The sequence below is a fragment of the Diorhabda sublineata genome, chromosome 4, assembly GCF_026230105.1.
Source record: "Diorhabda sublineata isolate icDioSubl1.1 chromosome 4, icDioSubl1.1, whole genome shotgun sequence".
Classification (NCBI taxonomy): Eukaryota; Metazoa; Arthropoda; class Insecta; order Coleoptera; family Chrysomelidae; genus Diorhabda; species Diorhabda sublineata.
The window spans coordinates 2,932,855-2,951,915 of NC_079477.1; the positions used below are offsets into that span (position 1 = coordinate 2,932,855).

General features: G+C 33.2%; 1 protein-coding gene across 5 annotated transcripts in view; it reads right to left on the minus strand.

Moving 5' to 3' along the window:
* LOC130442606 (gamma-aminobutyric acid receptor subunit beta) overlaps positions 1-19,061 on the minus strand; it is a 103,009-nt gene that overhangs the window by 48,489 nt on the left and 35,459 nt on the right. For 3 of the 5 annotated variants that reach the window (XM_056776880.1, XM_056776878.1, XM_056776881.1), the window contains exon 3: positions 15,888-15,955. The exons of the other annotated variants lie outside the window; for them this stretch is intronic. In XM_056776880.1, coding sequence (XP_056632858.1) covers positions 15,888-15,955 — 68 coding nt within the window. The remainder of the gene's footprint in view (positions 1-15,887; positions 15,956-19,061) is intronic. 5 annotated transcript variants of the gene reach the window in all.

Sequence of the window (19,061 nt, forward strand, 5' to 3'; positions counted from 1 at the left end):
GCACCTGTTGTTGATAGTTCTGAGTGAAACTCTTTTGGAATAAAAACAGATTGAAAGAAGGAAAAGAAAGATAAAACATCAAGAAAGAAAGAAATTTTTTTGTATCGCAACCACAAACACCTTTCGTTAGACCTTCTGAGAAGAATCCCTATTTCTAAACAAACTCCCAAATCGCATTTTTAAGAACAGCAAATCATGCGTTGTAGGAACCATTAGAGTTTATCTACAGCTGATTACAAAATATATGTTTGTAGTACAAATTTATTCGAGTAATTCCAATTCAGATGATCTTGTGCAAAACGAAAGGCGTGCTTGCCGATGAGCTAGACCAATCGCAGGTGTTTTAGGGGTCAGATTATTTCCCTACAGTCTTCGTCTGACTGTTCAATAATAGTCATTCCTCACGCTTCAGGAAAACGCAGATTTTTGGTACATTCGAAACGAATATCCTTGAAAGGAGAATCTTCTTCACTTTAACGGCGTTTAATCTGTTGGAACTTGAAATCTAGGAAATTTCTTAGACACCGTTTGGTAGCTTTTTAACTAATTTACTGCCACATCGAAAGACGCAATAAAAAATGCTTGACAAGGAAGTAAAATATGACAAAATAAAACAATTTATTGCTTGCATTTTTTGTATTACATGAAAGAGCCTGATGTAATCAATATGACATCGTACTAAGTGTAAAGTATTTTATTTAAGAGAAACACCAATCAATAAATATAAAATTTGTATATTTGATTGCCTGCAGCAAGTCCAATACTGTTTGTATCACTCAGTACTAGTTGTTACTTCATCTGAACTTGTAAAAATCGATTCTTAAAAACGACGAAACGAGTTTTTGTTCATGGAACCTTGAAACTGTTTCAGTTTATTTATGAAACTATGCCCTTTGATTCAAGTGCATTTATATATAATAACTAAATAATACATCGAAAAATTATAAGAAAGATCATAATAATCGGAATTTATGCAATGAAATAAGTGAAATCTTACAGTTTTCAAAACAAACTTTCATTTTGATCTTCATTCGGTTAGGTTAGTTTAGGTTAATCTAGGTTAAGGTTAGGTTAGGTTAGGTTAAGTATCAAATATTATTATTAATAATTATTTATTACGCATCTGAAGAATTTTTAAAACAAATTTTGTTTTGATTTTCATTTGGTAGATATAGATGGAGCCGGCTCAGTCCATTGTTTTGATTGTTTGGCTTTATTTTGCGAAGCAATACCAAATCCTCGATGGAAACATCTTCACGACGATTAACCAGTACCAGTACCACTCTGCTACCCAATATTTTACTGTTCATAACAAAGAAGCAGTCTCATCCAGAGTAGAATTTAATTCAGATTTTATATTGGTAGATCTTATGACTTTCAAATAAATGTCTGCAAAACAGTGGTAATGTCTAATACAATGGTGTTTTTCAAGCAACTACCATGATCTCTAGGTCAAGTCAGGTACTTCTAGGACCATCTTCGATGAGTATTTGTTTCTATATTCCAATATTTTGGGAGCACCGTCCTTTAATTGAACGCCAGCTGGTGAAATACTTTGAATTACTCTGACTGCTGCGGAATCCTGTTCATCATCAGCAAGCAAACGTTGCATTCGCAGGAAGATCACGATATTAACACAGCTACACTGGTTGCTTAGGAATGGTGATTTAACCCCAGTACCAGAAATAGTAGGAAAATTTTAGTCAGCCCACGTCTTTGAAGGGTTTTAGTAGAAACTACCACATCAGATTCAACGTTATCTTCTGATGTATAATATCAAAAGTTTCGGTAGGCGCTTTTACTGGAACTCATAGTTCTGTTTTCCTCTTCGTCCGCATTTTATACGATTGAGTCCATTGTCTGCGCTAGATGGTTCATCAGAATTGAAAATAAGATTGAGGAAAATATTGGGTACAAGAAATCATTTCACCAAGAGGAGTCTGTTACTGTCCGTGAACGTATTTTCTCACTATAGTTGTAGATTTATGTTTAATCAATACGAAAATGAGTGCCAAAGATCCTTTATATTTGACAAAAATCTGTACTGGTTCGTTTCCATGGAGTTCAGTGAATTTATCATCGTTATAAAAATAATAAAGATTTCACAAATTCTTGAACTATCATATATATCTTGTGGTATAAATTGCGGAACGAACCCCAAATACCGAGTATTATTTCTTGAGTAAATTTTATGTAACGTTTGGCAAAGATCCAGAGTCGCACTGCGATGGTTAGATCCCACTCGAATTAAACACATTGTAAGAAGTATAATCCGATGCTTTATACTGTACAAATTTTCCAATTTTAATCAGAATTCAGTTTTAAAGAGCTTTAATCCTCACAAACCGCTTAGAATTCTTGTAATTCCATCTGGAAATATATTTGAATATAGAATTGAATATAGTTTTTAAAATGAATGAGTCTTTGCACTATATTTTATGACCATAAACTTTGAGGCTCCTAAATGGTACTGGATGACGTTGGAAAGAGGTTAGAAAGATGGAAGAGGCTATCGGTATATCAAAAGAACGCATTTGAGATGTACTTATCGCCTTATTGATCCGTCTTTTTGCGTCAATTCATAACTGAAGCTACCACTACCACTACCAACGATAAAACAGTCAAAACACTGGATTGCAAAAGTTGAAACTATTCCAAAAAAGAAAAAGAAACGATTTATCGACCGCAAAAGAGATGGCTGTTACTTTTATGATTGTCAATTTTTTCCGAGGAAACAACTGTCATTTTTGAATAATTCTGACGTTTTCTAGTTCCACTACTTAGGTATCAGCTCCACTCAGCCGAGGATCAGTAGTTCTGAGGTGCCCAACGTACAATAATATAAATTGAGTGCCATACAGTATCCAAAAATACTCAAACCGTCAATCTGAGCTAGAAACTTGAAAGAACTTATTAAAAGAATCAAAATTAATAACTTACCCTGCTGATGAGCACGGATCACACTCGAAATTTTTATATGTGACTGTTTTTAAAATAAGTTTACTTCCCTATTAGTTACATTCGTAACTAATAGATTCGCGAGCGATAAGTGCACCAATTTAATGTGCACACAGATCAGTAGAAACTTCAGAATGTGGTAGAAATTTAAGTTAAATCAGTTCTTATATTTCTATGTGCAGTGAACAGGCAAAGCGCTGGAGATTTGGAGCTTCATTTACTGAATCTCCTTTTCCGTATTTTTTTCTCATGTAATTTAATTGTGATTCTTATATTAATGATGTTGACACATTCTAATTTCGTAATAATGATTTGTCTGTCCCATATTAAAGGCACCACATGAAACTCTTACTTTTTTAGTGCATAAATTCAAGGCTACTGAGTTATTTTAATATTACTGTCAAACATTTTTTGTATGTATAATATTTTTAGTAACATTTTTTTTGCTTTTGGTATCTGATAGTTGGATAGTTCTCTCAGACACTTATATTTTTTGAGAGATGATATGAATTGAAATTTAAATACCTATATAGTTTTTGTATAATTTTTTATTTTCACAAAACCTTCACTATAATTTGGGAAAAAAGTATTAGTTGCTTCAATTACACCAGTAATGTATTGAAGTACACATATTTCCGTACAGAATTGTGAATTATTTTGATTATTTTGTCAGCTGCGCATGCGATTAACTACAAATATACTTTGCAGCTGTCAAAATAAGATAATTTCTTTCAAATTCTATTAGGAAACTAATTATTTGATAATAGTATCGTTATATATGATTATCTTTCAACTAAATATTAAACACTAAGAATTTTTTCGCCAAAAAATCGTTTTAATATATTAATTTACATAAATTGTAATTATCTATTCAAAAATACAGCAATTTATAAAAAAACTAACCATGCAAATCATGCTCCAATATAAGAGAATTACCTATCCGCCCTTTCCCGAGTTCTGGGGGTAAAGGGTTAAGGGCAAGGTGGACTCACGCGCAAGACAGGCCAGGGTCACGTCCTGCGGTGACCTTTAACCTTGATTTGGTTTCCATGAAGCCTAAAGGATGTACAGGTGGAGTAGTCGAATCTCCCCTGACTCCTATTCGGCCCAAAATAACTGAATATGTTACAAATATAACATCCACCCGACAGTCGTTATAGTACCGATTTCTGCCTTTGATAAATTCATTTAGTAGTACCTTATTCTATATTTTCGGAATACTTTATCGCTTTTATAGACTTAAAAGCGATGTAGTACAACAACACGTTTCAATATTTTCATAAAATTGATGTGGTGGACAATGAAATGTGTCGCTTGAATTGTCAACTAATATATATGTATGTAAATGTGATTGAGACTCAGAACTTGCCAGACGTATTCATAACTATCAGTTACTAGCTATTAGCTTCCACTGAAAGATAGTTATGTATTGGATAGATAATTGCTAACTATTTAACTCGAAGAAATTATTTACTATGTTTTATTTTTGATAACTGAAGATTTTTACTAGCTAATAAGTCTAGATATCTATTTATTGAACGCCCTAATACTTGATTAGTTGGCTGTTGAGGTAAATAAACTTTTCAGTTTATTTAGAATGAGTCTGACAAGCTCTGTCTCTGAGTTTATACTTTGTCCCCGGATTGTTGGAGCGATTCTTGTAGAAGATACAAAATTCTTCATTCAAATTTCCATATTTTAGATTCCAGCCCTGCTTAGATTGAAGATCATTCCAGAAACATGAAAAAAAAACAGAATGAGACTTCAAAAGGAGGTGATTGCAGTCATATTGTCTGAGAGGAGACTTTTCGTGAAAAAAAAAGCAAAAAAACTTTGTCTCGTCTCATGTCTCGCAGAGATCTCGCAATGTGTGGTGTTTCTTATCTAAATAAAGTATACATGTAACATCAGTTAAAAAAACAAAGTGATCTAACAAGATATATGGAGAAAAAGAAAATCAATCATACATACACGAAATAGAAAAAAATTAATTACATCACTTCACACAATTTTGATTTTAACGGAGAACAAAATATCTAGTAAAATCAAAACAAAACCTTCATACAATAGACTACATCTCCAAAATATCTCAGTTATTAACTACTAACTACTTTTTGTGCCAAACTTCGGTGTTGGGAAATGGGAAAAGGGAATAGATTGGCTAGTAGATAGAATCTAGATGGAGGTTTCGTCTTCTACGCAACAGAATTTGCAATCTGCAGTTTCTGTCTCTTCAGGGGTCCATTATTAGAGTAATTAATTAATATTTGCGATACTTCAAGACTTTCGCGAGACACTCTTGCGAGATTTGAGATGATATTTGTTGAAAGTTTCGGCTTGTCTCGCAAGGAAAATTTCGAAAGCTTGACTAGACGAGATTCTCGCAAACGTGGCCAGCAGTAGATTGCAGTTCTATTTCTCTATGAAAGATTTAGTTTTGGAAATGAAAAATGTTCCTAAATGGTATGCGATATCAGCTGGGAATCTTTATTGAATGTGGAATCAGCACACTTACTTGAAAATATTGCAAATGATTTGCAAGACATAGACACAAATGGGAGCTTTTAGCTCGCTTCAAATTTTCTCATTTGCCGTCTTATTTTTTGACCAAATTCAATCACATTTTCTCTATATCAATATCTGAATATCAAACTGCAGATTCCTGATAAAGACCATTTGTCATTCTAGTCCCAAGATCCTGCTCTTTCAGGATATGCGTCTAAAAACGTTGTTTCCATTTACACTTTTCGGAATTTTTCAAAACACATGGAAATTCTTCTGATAAGACTCCAAAATGGAATTTTTTTCTAAAAGTTTTTAAGCTGTTAATATTTGTTTCCATCTATTGTATCGATATTTTCAATATCTTCCACGGTATTGGCGAAATACCAATTTTTAGAGGTTTCCTCAACTATTAGTTTAAATGTCAGGTTTTAATAAAATTTTAGCTAGTTCCTGCGAACATAATATGGTTTTAGCATCCCCCCATCGATTTTCGATAGTACCTGAATCAAATTTTCCAAATCGGTGGATAGAAATCGATAAAATGACCAGTACGAACTCCGGATCTGACTCTATTAGACTTACTTTTGTCGGAATATTGTATACAAAACTGCGATGTTGAAACATTTCTATAACAGATTAGGATGTTGCTAAGATGTTCGCGGCGTGCATTTTCATCATCTCCTACATTAACGTTTATGTTTTTTTCATATTTATCATTATTCAAAAATAATCGCTATTACTTATTAGGTTTTGAGTGTTTTGTAACGAATTTGTGATATAAAATTTTCTGAAAACACACAATATTATATATGTAATACGGTTGGTATGGGAAAAAATGTCTCTACGTTACGGTGTCGACAGTATTCATTTTATCTCTCGTTCGAGACACTTTATCTATACTGCGCATGCTTGAGAATGCGCAGAACCGAGCTGAAACCTCGGAGGAAATAAAAATCGTTGCCATTCTGTCTTCCTTAGTCGGAACATATATAGTAGATGGGAATAAGTAAAATCTAGCCTTCAAAATAACGTTTCCACTTCATATTTATTGAATTATCGCTAATTGGTGTTAATTAAACTCTAAACAATTTTTTCGAGATTTGTCATAATCGAATTATATTAATAATGAGACTTTTGTCGAGGGCTAAACCTCAAAAAAAAGAAATTGGAATCGAGAATGTTTCATCCTTTACAAGAATCATTCCATTTATCCGATGAAGGATTCTATAAAGTGAACTTGATTTTGAAAGAAGAATGTCATTCAAGCAAATTTAATTTTGGTTATTACTACGTTTATTGTATGATCTTCGAACGTGTGAAACCTTGACCTTATTATCTTACGACAAAAGCAACTGGCAGCAGATTGATGGCGACCATGCTCACAGTCCAAGTATTCAAGACTGCTGTGACATACGACAAACATACATACTGTATACTTCAGTTATTATCTTGTTATGTTATTGGAAATTCGAATCTATTTATTTCACAGTTTTAATTTCAAAATATTATGAAGATTTTTAATAAGAAGATAGTCAAAGTGCTAAAACCAAATTCTGTAGTATCTTAAAATTATTTTTATACGTTTCTAAATATTCTTGACTTTAGGTCACTTCTTTTTTTGGTAGTTTTTGAAAAGAAAGATAAAAATTGACGTTTCGACTTTTCTTTAAGTCTTTATCAAAATATTTTGATAGAAGAGACCAAAAATCAAAAACATTTAGATTTAGAAATAAGAAATAAAAGAAATAAAAATTAATGAAAATTATTATAATAAATGTCGTGTTCTCTAAAATTTTTTTATTATAAAATTAGTTGTATACTTGAGATAGAAAACTAAAGATAAGGAATTGTCAATATAGAAATGTGAAAAGTCCCCGACACAGCCACACGATCAGAGTATTCCAAAAAGCAATAAATAATATTCACATAGTCAGGGGATTCCAAAATATGGATCAAATAAATATAAGTTCATTGCAATAAAATCGGGTTCATTCATTTTTTTGTTACTATTCATTTATTAAAGGATTGATTCGTTATTTTTTGTAAAAATTATAAGTCGTTTATTGCAAATAAAAAATTTAAAGTGTCTCAAAGAACATTTCTATATACTATAGATTTACAAATATTATTATTTTCTTCTTATTATTAGTAATAATATTTAATATAGTAAATATTTTTCACTGTCCAAATGGAAACGTGATTGGAATATATAGGGTGTTTCAAAAAAAGGTAATCCCGTCTCTAGGATAGATAGAAAATTGAAAAATATGATGTATTGCGGTTCTGGGACTCAAACTGTTGTTTGTTTCATACTAAGGCCTCCAATAGCTCAGTGCCCTTACTAATTCAACTTTAAAAGACAAGATCTTAAACTGATTAGACTGGATTTTGGTGAAACGATACAAGAAACGAAAGCCATCACTCCCAATTTTTCAAAATGTATCTGTTTTATCGATGGGATCTAATTTACGCCACAAAAAAATCATCAATGCACATAATGCTTACTAATTAATAATTATAATCAATAATTTATACCAGCATCGGTTATTACTTCATAATTCAATAACGATGTTGAAATTCACTTGAAATTTTGCCTTATAAATCTACTAATATTAAGAAAGTTATGTTCAATGTTACGGTATGGTTTGAACCCTGTAACTAGCCCCCTCTATGAGATTCAGATATGAAAACAAATTCATTGGATTTATCAGCTTTCGAAACGTATTCGTTTGAAATTTTATTACAATGTTGCCAGTAGTTGCGAGAAAATCGTAAAAAATCTGTATACAGGTCTATCCATCCCAGAGAAGGGATCATCCTTTTTTGAAACACCCTGTAATAAATAGCTTTTGGTAGATATCAACACTATCCATTTAGGATAATTTCAGAAATCTTCTATCAATGATAACGTAAACTTCTTTCATAATAAGAATATTCTTTGACGTGTGGTTTTAAAAATACTTTATAACTTATGTGATAAAATAATTAAAATGACAAACTTTGGTTTTCTAAAAATATGGAGCAATACTAATATTTTCATACTATAAACTTTGTTTCTTGTTCTTCAGAAATCATATAATATGGATGAAAACGCTTTTTATATTCATAACTTTCAGAAATATCCTTAGAAAAATTGAAATATCGGTGTATGAAACTAATTTTCAATGATAAGGGTGTGGAGACAAAAAATCCAGAAAAACTGTTTGTTCCAATTCAATTATTCATTATGTATCATCAATGTTTACTGCATTATAATCAGGTACCCAGTCGATTCGTCTTCAAAAATCGCCGCTGTTGAAGCACATTCCTAAACTATTCAACTCTGCAAAATCTTCAAGATGCTTTTTCTCCATGAACTGCATTGAATTACGAGGTCTGGGTATTAAATAACAAGACTGGTTGTGAAAAAGGGTTTTATTATAAAAACTATTCTGCATTCTGTCCTTGCCACACACCTTTCCATACGTTTTTTCAATTGATCGAAGCAGTGCTGGAATTCTTCTTTGGTGAAGGTCTTCAGGAGCTCTGCCGTTTTTTGCTTTACCACTTCCATCGACTCTAATCGGGTCCGTTTCAAAGCAGATCTTTATCTAACTTTTCAAAGAAATCTGAGCAGACCTAATGACGCAAGAGCTTTTCAACAGGAGTTAGATTTTTTGGTACCAATTTCACACAGCTTTTGTCATGTGTAATTCCTGGTGTAAAATTTTTCTAACCGTTTCTTTATCGGTGTTTATAGCCTCGACAATCATCCGAATCATCACTGTTTTCGAAGTTCAAACAGTCCTAGGTGCTGGTCATCTTCAGTGCTCTCTCAGCACTCACTAAAGCACATACACCACTTATAAACACGCGCACGAGATAGAGAATTGTCCCCGTAGGCCTTTTACAACAATTTATAGCACTCAGTCGAAGTTTTTTTTCTATTTAACGAGAAATTTCAAATACTACTGCACAAATACTATAATAGCGATGGAAACGTGTTTTGGGACGTGCATAGACAAGATATCTGGATACTTCGCCCGTCTAGGGCGCCCTCTAGGCGCACAGTCACGATATTTAATAGCCAGACCTCGTAGATGCTACACTCTTTTTCAAATGTATGCTGAAGAACGACCTGGAGGAGATAACGCCAACTATATCAACACTTTCGAGTTGGATTTCTTGTGTCTTTTGGAATAAACTTCTGAATTCACTTTCGTGACTCGTTGTCGATAATGATTTCCAAACCTCTAGCTCGTTGCCACTGAGACTTCCAAAATTTGTTTTTTGTTCCATTTATTGGTTCTTAGAATATTTTAGAACGATTTTTCACATTTTTGGACTACATTTTGTTCCTTTAGAATGTTGCTTACATATTACTTATCGATCTTGAATTTTCTGTCCCATATTCGCGAACTGACTCACACTTTTCCGTGAGCCGCTTTAAGCTTTTTTACATTTTGCTTTGCTTAATTGTTTGAGTTTCTTTCAATCGAAATAACTGTTTCAACAGGCCTACAATCGCCAAATTATTAGAAACAATTGATAACAATTTTTCGTCCCTACACCCTTCAATTTTGTTTTTATTCCTTACAATTTCTTCGACAACCATTTTGAAGGACTTTTTCAAGACAAGAGGATTTCGAACTAAGGATCTTTCATAACTATATGAATCTCTGGGGCAATAAGTATTTCATTTTTTAGTTTTAGTCCTGTTTTTTTGAAAATAATATTTGCAAATACAAGAAAGCATAACTATTCATATTTAGCGTCTTTATGAAATTTTACCTGTTTAATGTGTAAAGTAGGTAGCATAATGTTGTAAAGCAGTCAAAAATTTGGAAAGTTTTCATGGTTTACCATTAATTATGATTCATGGACAATATATATATCCGTATCTGGAACCAGGAGAACGTCTCTTAGGTTACCTTTCCAAAAAATCAACCTTACTCCTCTTCATATACAAGGGAATTTTCCACCTAGTGTTAACAAGCTCCAATGTCGTGAGCGAGATCCAAGAAATCTGTTTTTTATCTCGATAATTGTGAATCTCTAATGCAATTTGACTTTCCCCACGAAGATTCGGAAAAACTACCATAGAAAGCAGTCAAAAATCTTGAGAATTTTCATGGTTAACCGTTAACTATGATTCCAAGAGATAGTTGATATCTTCGAGATACAAAAGTGACAAATTTTGGGTGGTTAAACTGATTAAAGTTAAGGCAACACTGATCAACAAGCTGATAATTCAAAGGACGAACAGATCGTGCTGCTTGAAATGCAGGTTTCGCATTAACTGTTATTCAAAATGGATTTTAATGAACTTATGGTTGTGACAAAATTGATTGCAAAGACACATGTCTGGATCGTGTTACGCGCCATTGATTGAACTGTCTCCAAATGCTACACAAAGACGTACAAATGATACTTCATCGATTATTTATTCTTTTTATAATGAAAATTTCTTAAGTAGTAATAGAATTGAGTATTTTTGAGTGAAAACTGTATTATTTTTTTAATATTAGATATTTTATACATATTCAACACAGTGCTATATACAGTGCATGCATTTTTTAGCAAATTCGCTTCCAAAAGCTATAATATAGGAAGCTAGAAGATTTATTGTATTGGTTCCATCTTCAAAATTTAATTTTACGAAATAATAGTCAAAATAAAAATACCGACGACAGCAATGTGGCTTCTTACCTGTATTCTATGTATAAAATATCATAGATAAAAATCTAACGATATTAATATTTGATTGAAATTCATTTAAAGTGATTCCGTCACCAATTTTTGAGATACAGAGATGTCAGAAGCAAGGAAGAATATTTCTCTTCAATACAACCAAATTTCCATTTCAAGGCAAGACGTATTTCAAATCAAGATACAGATCTTGAACTTCTGTAGGTTGTAGTAGCTGATTCCATAGGCGTGCACTTCTCCAAAGAAATAAGTCCCTATAAATTGAAGATCTGCGTATCTGCAGGCAGGTACTCATGAACCACGTCTGCCTGTCGATTAAGTCTTGCAAAAACTGCATTATACAGGATTATATTAAACAGCTTGGAAGAACATTTCTGGTTAACTCTGGATCGCCTATTGACTCTCTTCTGTATTGAATCGAGCATCTTTAGGGAGTCGAAGAGTGGCTTCAAGTTTTTGGGAAGCGGCTTGGTTGAGTCCACCACGTGACTATGCCAGGACATATTGCTTAAAACACCCAATAAGTGAATGGTGTTGTTTTATGTGCAGACAGGATCAAATTCCGAGCTGCAATGATTGTTTTCTTTGTAGAAATAGCAGCCTGGATCTTCGTTGTTCCTTTTTACCAGGATGGGGTAACGATTCAGCTCATGGAATCAGTACGATTTCCGTGATGCCACGATTTGGCTATATCATTTTGTAAATTAACCCAAAATAAGTTTTCTTGTTTAGTTTTCGAGATTTTTATACTTGGAGTCGAAGAAACCTAACCTAATCCAACATAAACCTACCGGGAATTCGTCTTTGAAAGCATTCGGAGCGTACTTCTTGCTTGTTAAGCTCGAAACATCATATTTCTTCATTTAATTATAAATGGAATCCTCAAATTATTGCCAGAATTTTTTTTTATTTACCGAACAACAGACCTTTCTAGGAAAGGTGAAAATTGAATAAAAAACCTTTTGTTTGTTATATTACAAGACAAAATCGTTATTCTAGGCGAAGTATTAAGCTACATCTGTTCTAGAAAACGAATCTCGAAGTAACTTTATGATTTCTAATATCGATATCTCGAAAACGAAGCGAGATATCGAGAAATTTTATCGTCAAAAAGTATTCTAATGATCAAAACCACCTATTTTAAACAATATTTTTTAATATCGTCGAATTGATATTCGAATTTTCAGTGGAATTGTCTGCGTGACTGTCCCAAAAAATCCTTTTTTCTCAAGTCACTTTTCTTTGCTCGCCAGTTTTCTAACGCAAGTAATTGCAGTTAAACCTCAATGAGGTTTGTTTTTCGTCCTTACCCAAAGGATAAATCTTGAGAAAATATTCCACCTGATGTTAGTAACATTTCTTTGATATTACGCCTTTTTTAAAAACATTGTTTAGTAATATTTTTTACAGTGAACTATAGGATGTTGTGGCTGCTGAGGATTTAAAAAAATATGACAAAAGTTTTGAGATGTGACATTATAAACTTTCACACTAAAATTACTAGATATATGGTAGAAAATTCCATTTATAAACATAATGAAAAAATGATACTACCAGTTGAATTTCGACTATAAATTCTGTATAATCATCCCTTTTGAACAAATAGTTTCCGAAGCCATAAATATGGAAAATGTATTGATAATAATATTTATTAATGATTATAATTTTATGTGCTTATCAATTTGATCGGTGGGATCTCAAAAATTAGTGTGAATATGAACTCGCTCAATTATTAATAACATTATATGACGTATTTAAAAGTTTCTTCGGGTTATACAGAACAAGATAATAACTGATTTGTATCCTCGTGGGCCTTTTTGATCAAAATTTAGAATACACACAAGACCGTCAATGTGGGTTGCAACACACATTTTACAAAGTGATGCGATCAAATTACACCAATTGTAGTAGTCCATTTCCCAGAAGAAGAAGAATGATTCTCTAATCAAGCAAATGATTGTAACCACATTTTTTACTGTCTTAAATCATTTTTAATTCATATTAACTAAAAAAACTTCGTATGGTATCAATCTACGATGTTTTTATTGCAACCAAAGCTAATTAAAAAATTGTATCGAAACTGTATATTTATTTTAACACTGTTTAGATTATAATCTAGCCATTTCACAAATTATAAGTTTATTTTTTCACATTTTTCTCGATGAATGTCTTTTCTCGCATTCTTGGTAATACTCCAGCAGTGATTTGCAATTATATTAATTTGTTTTCTTCAATAACTTTCAAATCTCTTAATTTTCGAATTACAAGAAACTTGTCTAAGTGGCTTCGATGCTTATGCTACAACTGAGATTTACAAAGCTGTACGAAAGGTTTAAATCCTTAAAATTTTCAGTGTTTTTTATCTAACTCCATTCACAAGAAGCTTCAATCAAGGTTTTTGACAAATTTTAGTAGACTATACATCGAAATATGTAAGTTTCTTTTACTTATAACATGTAATTCAATAACGATGATGGTCCAAGAAGTACCTGGCCTGACGTAGAGATGGCGGTGATTGCTGGAAAAGTACACAATCTATACAGCATATTAGTGAACGTTTTCATTAAGTTTTTGGGCACGAAAGGAATTGGTCATCGTTATTTGGAAGGCATTAGCACAATCAGCGTAAAAGTTGAACTAGATCTTACTCTGGGTGAGACTGGTAGAGTTTAAACGAATCCGTACGACCTCCGGGGACCAGCATCGCAGCATCCAGAATAGTGAAGATGTTTTCGAATTTATCACCGTTTCATAACCATGAATGGAACCTGGATCAATCACTACACACATGAAATAAAAGAACAATCAAAATAATCGACCGAAAACGGTGAACCGCCTCCAAAGAAGACCAAGACCGTTCCATCTGCAGGCAAGGTCATGGCGTCGGTTTTTTGGGATGCTCTTGGGATAATTTCCATTGAATATCTTGAAAAAGGAAAAACTATTAACGGCGAGTATTATGCGAACTTTTTGTAACGTTTGAGCGATGAAATCAAGCAAAAACGGCCGCATTTGGATAAGAAGAAAGTGTTGTTTCATCAAGATAATACACCAGATCACATATCCGTTATTGCAATGGCTAAAATTTAGCCCCCTCGAATGATGTAATTGGTATTCCAAGGAGCTTGACGATTCTTATTAGGTACTTCTGTGACCATCCTCGTAGTCATAATTCTTGGGTTATGTTCAAATGATAAGCTACAAAATGGTTGTTCACTGGAACCCAGGATTAATTGCCGTCTTAATGTAATGAGAATACGTGTTTTCGTGGTCTGTTTGCTTGATTAGAAGCTCTGGGAAACGTCCAACGGCTGAAAAAATTCAAGTAATATAGAGAATTGAAGATGTAAATACCATCAAAACTTCCGAGACGGAGCTTATACTCAGCACATACATGGTGACTCCGACATCCACAGGTGGGCCTGTAAGGGCAAGTAAACTTTTCCTGAGTTGCGCGCGCCCAAACAAATGAAAACCAAATCAAACACGTGCCCTTGGCCTGCCGCCGGGCTGCGAACGATTGGTTTGTTTCGATACCGTCAATTATATAAATAAATTTATTTATTAAGGTATTAGAACTGAAACAGTTTTTCGTTTGGTTCAAAACAAACCTGATTTCGATACGTGCTCGCTCGCGGCCGGGACTGCAATTCATGATTTTGCCCCAAATCTTGCTGATACTAATAGCACCTCAATCTTGTTGTGAAGCATCTCAACAAATTATTTGTAAGCTAAAGAATACTACAAAGTAGCTTTTGGTGTGATCAACAATCTGATATTATAAATATAAGAAGGTTGCGTTAGGTTTAAGGTAAAGGGCACTGATGAAAAAATCTTTAAAAACGTTTTTTACTGTTTTGTCGAAACTCCAAGAAAAATTGTAATGAAACTTTAAATACAAATATAAAAACCAATTCATATATTGTGCCAGCTTCCAAAATATATTTGTATGAAATTTCATTACAATGTTGTCAATAGTTTTCAAACCCCAAATTATATTTTTGACGCCCTGTATATCTGCAGCGATACTAAAATAATTGAGGATCTTTATAGGGTGTCTCAATAACAATATATAAACAAAATCGTGTGAATAGAATTATCTCGAAGTTTATTTTTGATCGATGTACTGAGTTCCTTCAATGCCCCTGATATACAGGATGTTTCAAACATGGTAAAAAGTATATGTACGTTTGATATACAGGATTTTATTCGTAGAAGAAATTTTATATTATCAGATTGTTGATAACATAATAACGACCAGTTTTTAGTATTATTTTGAAAATATAAAATACGCTTATAGAAATGATCCGAATATACGATATACAAAAGCTTGAAATAAGGTCACTATCTTGATGTTTTGTCAAGGAATATCAACCGTGAAAGGTTGATTCCGCAATGAAATTTACCGACCATGAAATGACCTATACTTTGTCGATAAAATGGCAAGTTTAGCGGGTCCAAATCTATCTTATATAAGATTTATTCGCGGGACTGATTTCGAATTAGTTTAGGTACTGATCGCATGCGCATTTTCAAAATTATAGTTCGCGGAGGGGTCTCTAAACCGATTCGGAATCAAATCCGCGAGTGAATCTATAGTGTGACCATTAAATAAGACGAAAAAGAAACGGCTGATCGAGAATTGCAGTCCGCACGGGGACGGGTCTAGTCTACTTCAAAAAAAAACCATTTAAATATTATAAAACCGTATAACAATAAAATATTGAGACTCTAACCATCTGGACCTCGGACAGCGAGCTAATGCTGAGCACGTACATAGTGACTCCCACATCCACGGGTGGGCCTGTAACCGAAATTATAAATAGGCCAATCCGATTTTAATGCCCTCGTAGATCCATTTTCACTGTTTGATGGATAAATATGGAACTAATCTACTTGTTGGTGCTATTTTTACTAGGTAATATTCCAAGGTGTCACGTAATAAATATACATTTTAATTTTTTGAATATATGCTCTCAATTTCAGATCTATTTTGATAAACAATTTTTCTTATAGTAATTTTTTGATATTTTTTTCTAATTTCGGTCTTTAAAGAAATATTAATTAACATACTTTTGATACCTATAATTTGAAACAGATCCAGTTGATCAAAGATTTTTTCAGAAACGCTCTGACCAATCGATCAAAATTCCCAACCGCGATTTTTAGCACATAATAATAATTAACAGGGTGTCTTCATTAAGGAATATTATCCCAAAGTACTGATAACTAACATGGTTATTGCTATTAGAGAAATCGTTCAATATAGTTCAAGTTTTTGCCCACCCCATAATCCATTCATTCAATTTCAAGATAATACAATTTTAACAAATTTTTCTTTTACGTTGTCCATTATTTGTTTACTTAATACAAGCATAAGTACCTGCTGTTTATGATTGTAGTTTAGTCCCAGTTAGCCCTACGAGACACAAGAAGGCGCGCTGTGATTTATACATTTTTGAACAAGACATTTTCTTGTGATGTTTGCATAAAAATTGTTCTAAAGTTTTAGAAGGGGTGAAAAAATTTGCATCCATCGAAAGCTTTGGCGATAGAAAACGTTCAAAACGCTCACGGGCTCAAATTTAGCAGCTAAGATCAATGAATCTGTCTTTTTTGGAAGGGTGGCATTGAAGAAACGTGATGAGTCAAAGTTTGATCTAAGAAAAGAGTGTTTGTGTGCAGGTCAAAAGAAAAACGGATCATAATTCATGGATTATTCCGATTTTAAAACATCTTCTAGTAAGACAACGATCCTAATAATTACTTGAAGATGTAAAAGCGTATTTGAAAGAAAGAATGTACTGAAAGTGATTATTTGGCCATCAATGTCGCTGGACCTCAACCCGATTGGGCAAATTGGACAGTGATGACGGAAAATATTATTTGTCGACATTGTTGTGCACTAAAATAATAAAAGATGGTTACATCGATGACTGAAACATTTAAATATTCAACAATTACAGACTCTGAGTGAACCTTGTCGATAAATTCTTGAGATAAAGTGTCCCACTTTTCCACCAACGCTAATTTAAGTCATTCAACATAATTAGAGGCTGGCATTTTTTGTTTAACTTTTCTGTGGAGTTAGTACTGACTACAAGTACTGCAATTTGCTTGGTAGTAACGTTCCTCTCGATATTTCCATATTTTTACCTCTCCTTCACGAAATTTACTGAAAAACGGCTGTTATTTTTGAAAAAAAAAACATGATTTCACTGATTTTTTCAATCTCTGTGCTTCCCAGCTGATGCTAATGTTGATACAAGATGAACTTGGGACCTTCGTTAGAACTTAAAATTTTAAATTAACTTTAAGCAACCGTCTTCTAAGTGTCTTTCTACTTAGACTGACGTTATGAACCTCTTCAAAACAATTTCGAGTTTGAATTGCTGTTTGACGATTTCGTGAAGTTTACATGACTATGAAACGGTCACCTAATGGACCCCTAGAAGATGATCCCGATAAAAAATAGGGAAAAAAGACCGAAAACCACTAGCAACACTCAACGCCACGCCACGAATATGTGTCAATATGTTTTTCTACTCAATTTAATTGTCTGCGTACATGCTCAGCCCATTATACGCCACGCCACGCTACGTCATTCCACGTGAGACGATTAAACATTCTCAGATATAACCGACGCGTGTTAAAACGTATGGATTCTCCTCTAAACTAAATTTTATCGTTTTTGTTGATTCTATGAGCTCAAAATCTTCTTTTTCTCTTGCTGTGGAAACCACATCGCAAGGCGTAGGGTGGCGTGGCGTGCGTTCAGGATCATACGTGACTTATCTTGATGCTGTATCCCAGACAGATTGATTAGTTGGAGGAGTCCTAATAAATAAATTTGATTTTTTTCTTATGAGAATAATATTAAAATGTTTTTTAGACGGAATTTGCAATCTAGCATTAACATTTTTATTAGAAGCATTGTTCAAAATGAATCTGAAACTTGGAACATAATATATTCAAGAAATTATAGCATGGAAAATATTGTATAAAAATGATTATTAAAGCTACACGTCCGAATTTTTAGCTTATTATGAAAGCACCTTATAGTTTTAACACCTTATTTTCCATGATAGACAAATTATTTTTAAGGATCTAGTAATCATAGATAGTATAGATCAGTTCAGACATTAGTTGTATGAAATTGCTGCAAAAATAACACCAATAATTCAACCAAATCTTAGGAAAAAACCCCAAAATTAACCTATAACAAAACCTATAAATATAGTTACGGACTTTTGTTTATTCTATCGAACAATCAACTAATTCTTTTATAAACGTAATCAAACAATATTACACTCTCCAACAAACATACCTGCGTTAATTTTAAGAAACAAATCCTCAGTTTTTGTATATCAAATTTATATTAGAACCATTCGAAAGTACTGTACTCACCATTCTAGTCTCAACTATAACCAGTAAACTAGAATGTCTTTTGTGGAATAGACATCCAGAGACAGAATAAGGAGCAATGAAATTAGAAGAATGTGTGACGTTCCGGATATAGTGAGATGGGCCAGAACTAGAAGAAGAGCATGGAGAGATCATGTCAATAGAATGAACAACGATCGACTGGCGAAAATCGCAAAGGAAGAGAGACCCAATACAAGTAGACCACCTGGGAGACCACCAAAGCGCTGGTATAAGAGCTGGTCCTCGGAGTCACAACTTAGGTTGCCTCTTTGAAAACACAAGACGTAGTCTTAAAATAAGAAGAAGAAGAAGAAGAAGAAGAAGAAGAAGAAGAAGAAGACATCCAAAGTATAGTCAAGTTTATGATAAGATGGTGATAACCAACATTAGATTAAGACAATGAGCAAATTCTGGAATAATAGAAGATACCCGTGATTTAGGAATTCTCAACTGGAAGCTGGAAAGTTTCAATTTCATAGTCAACA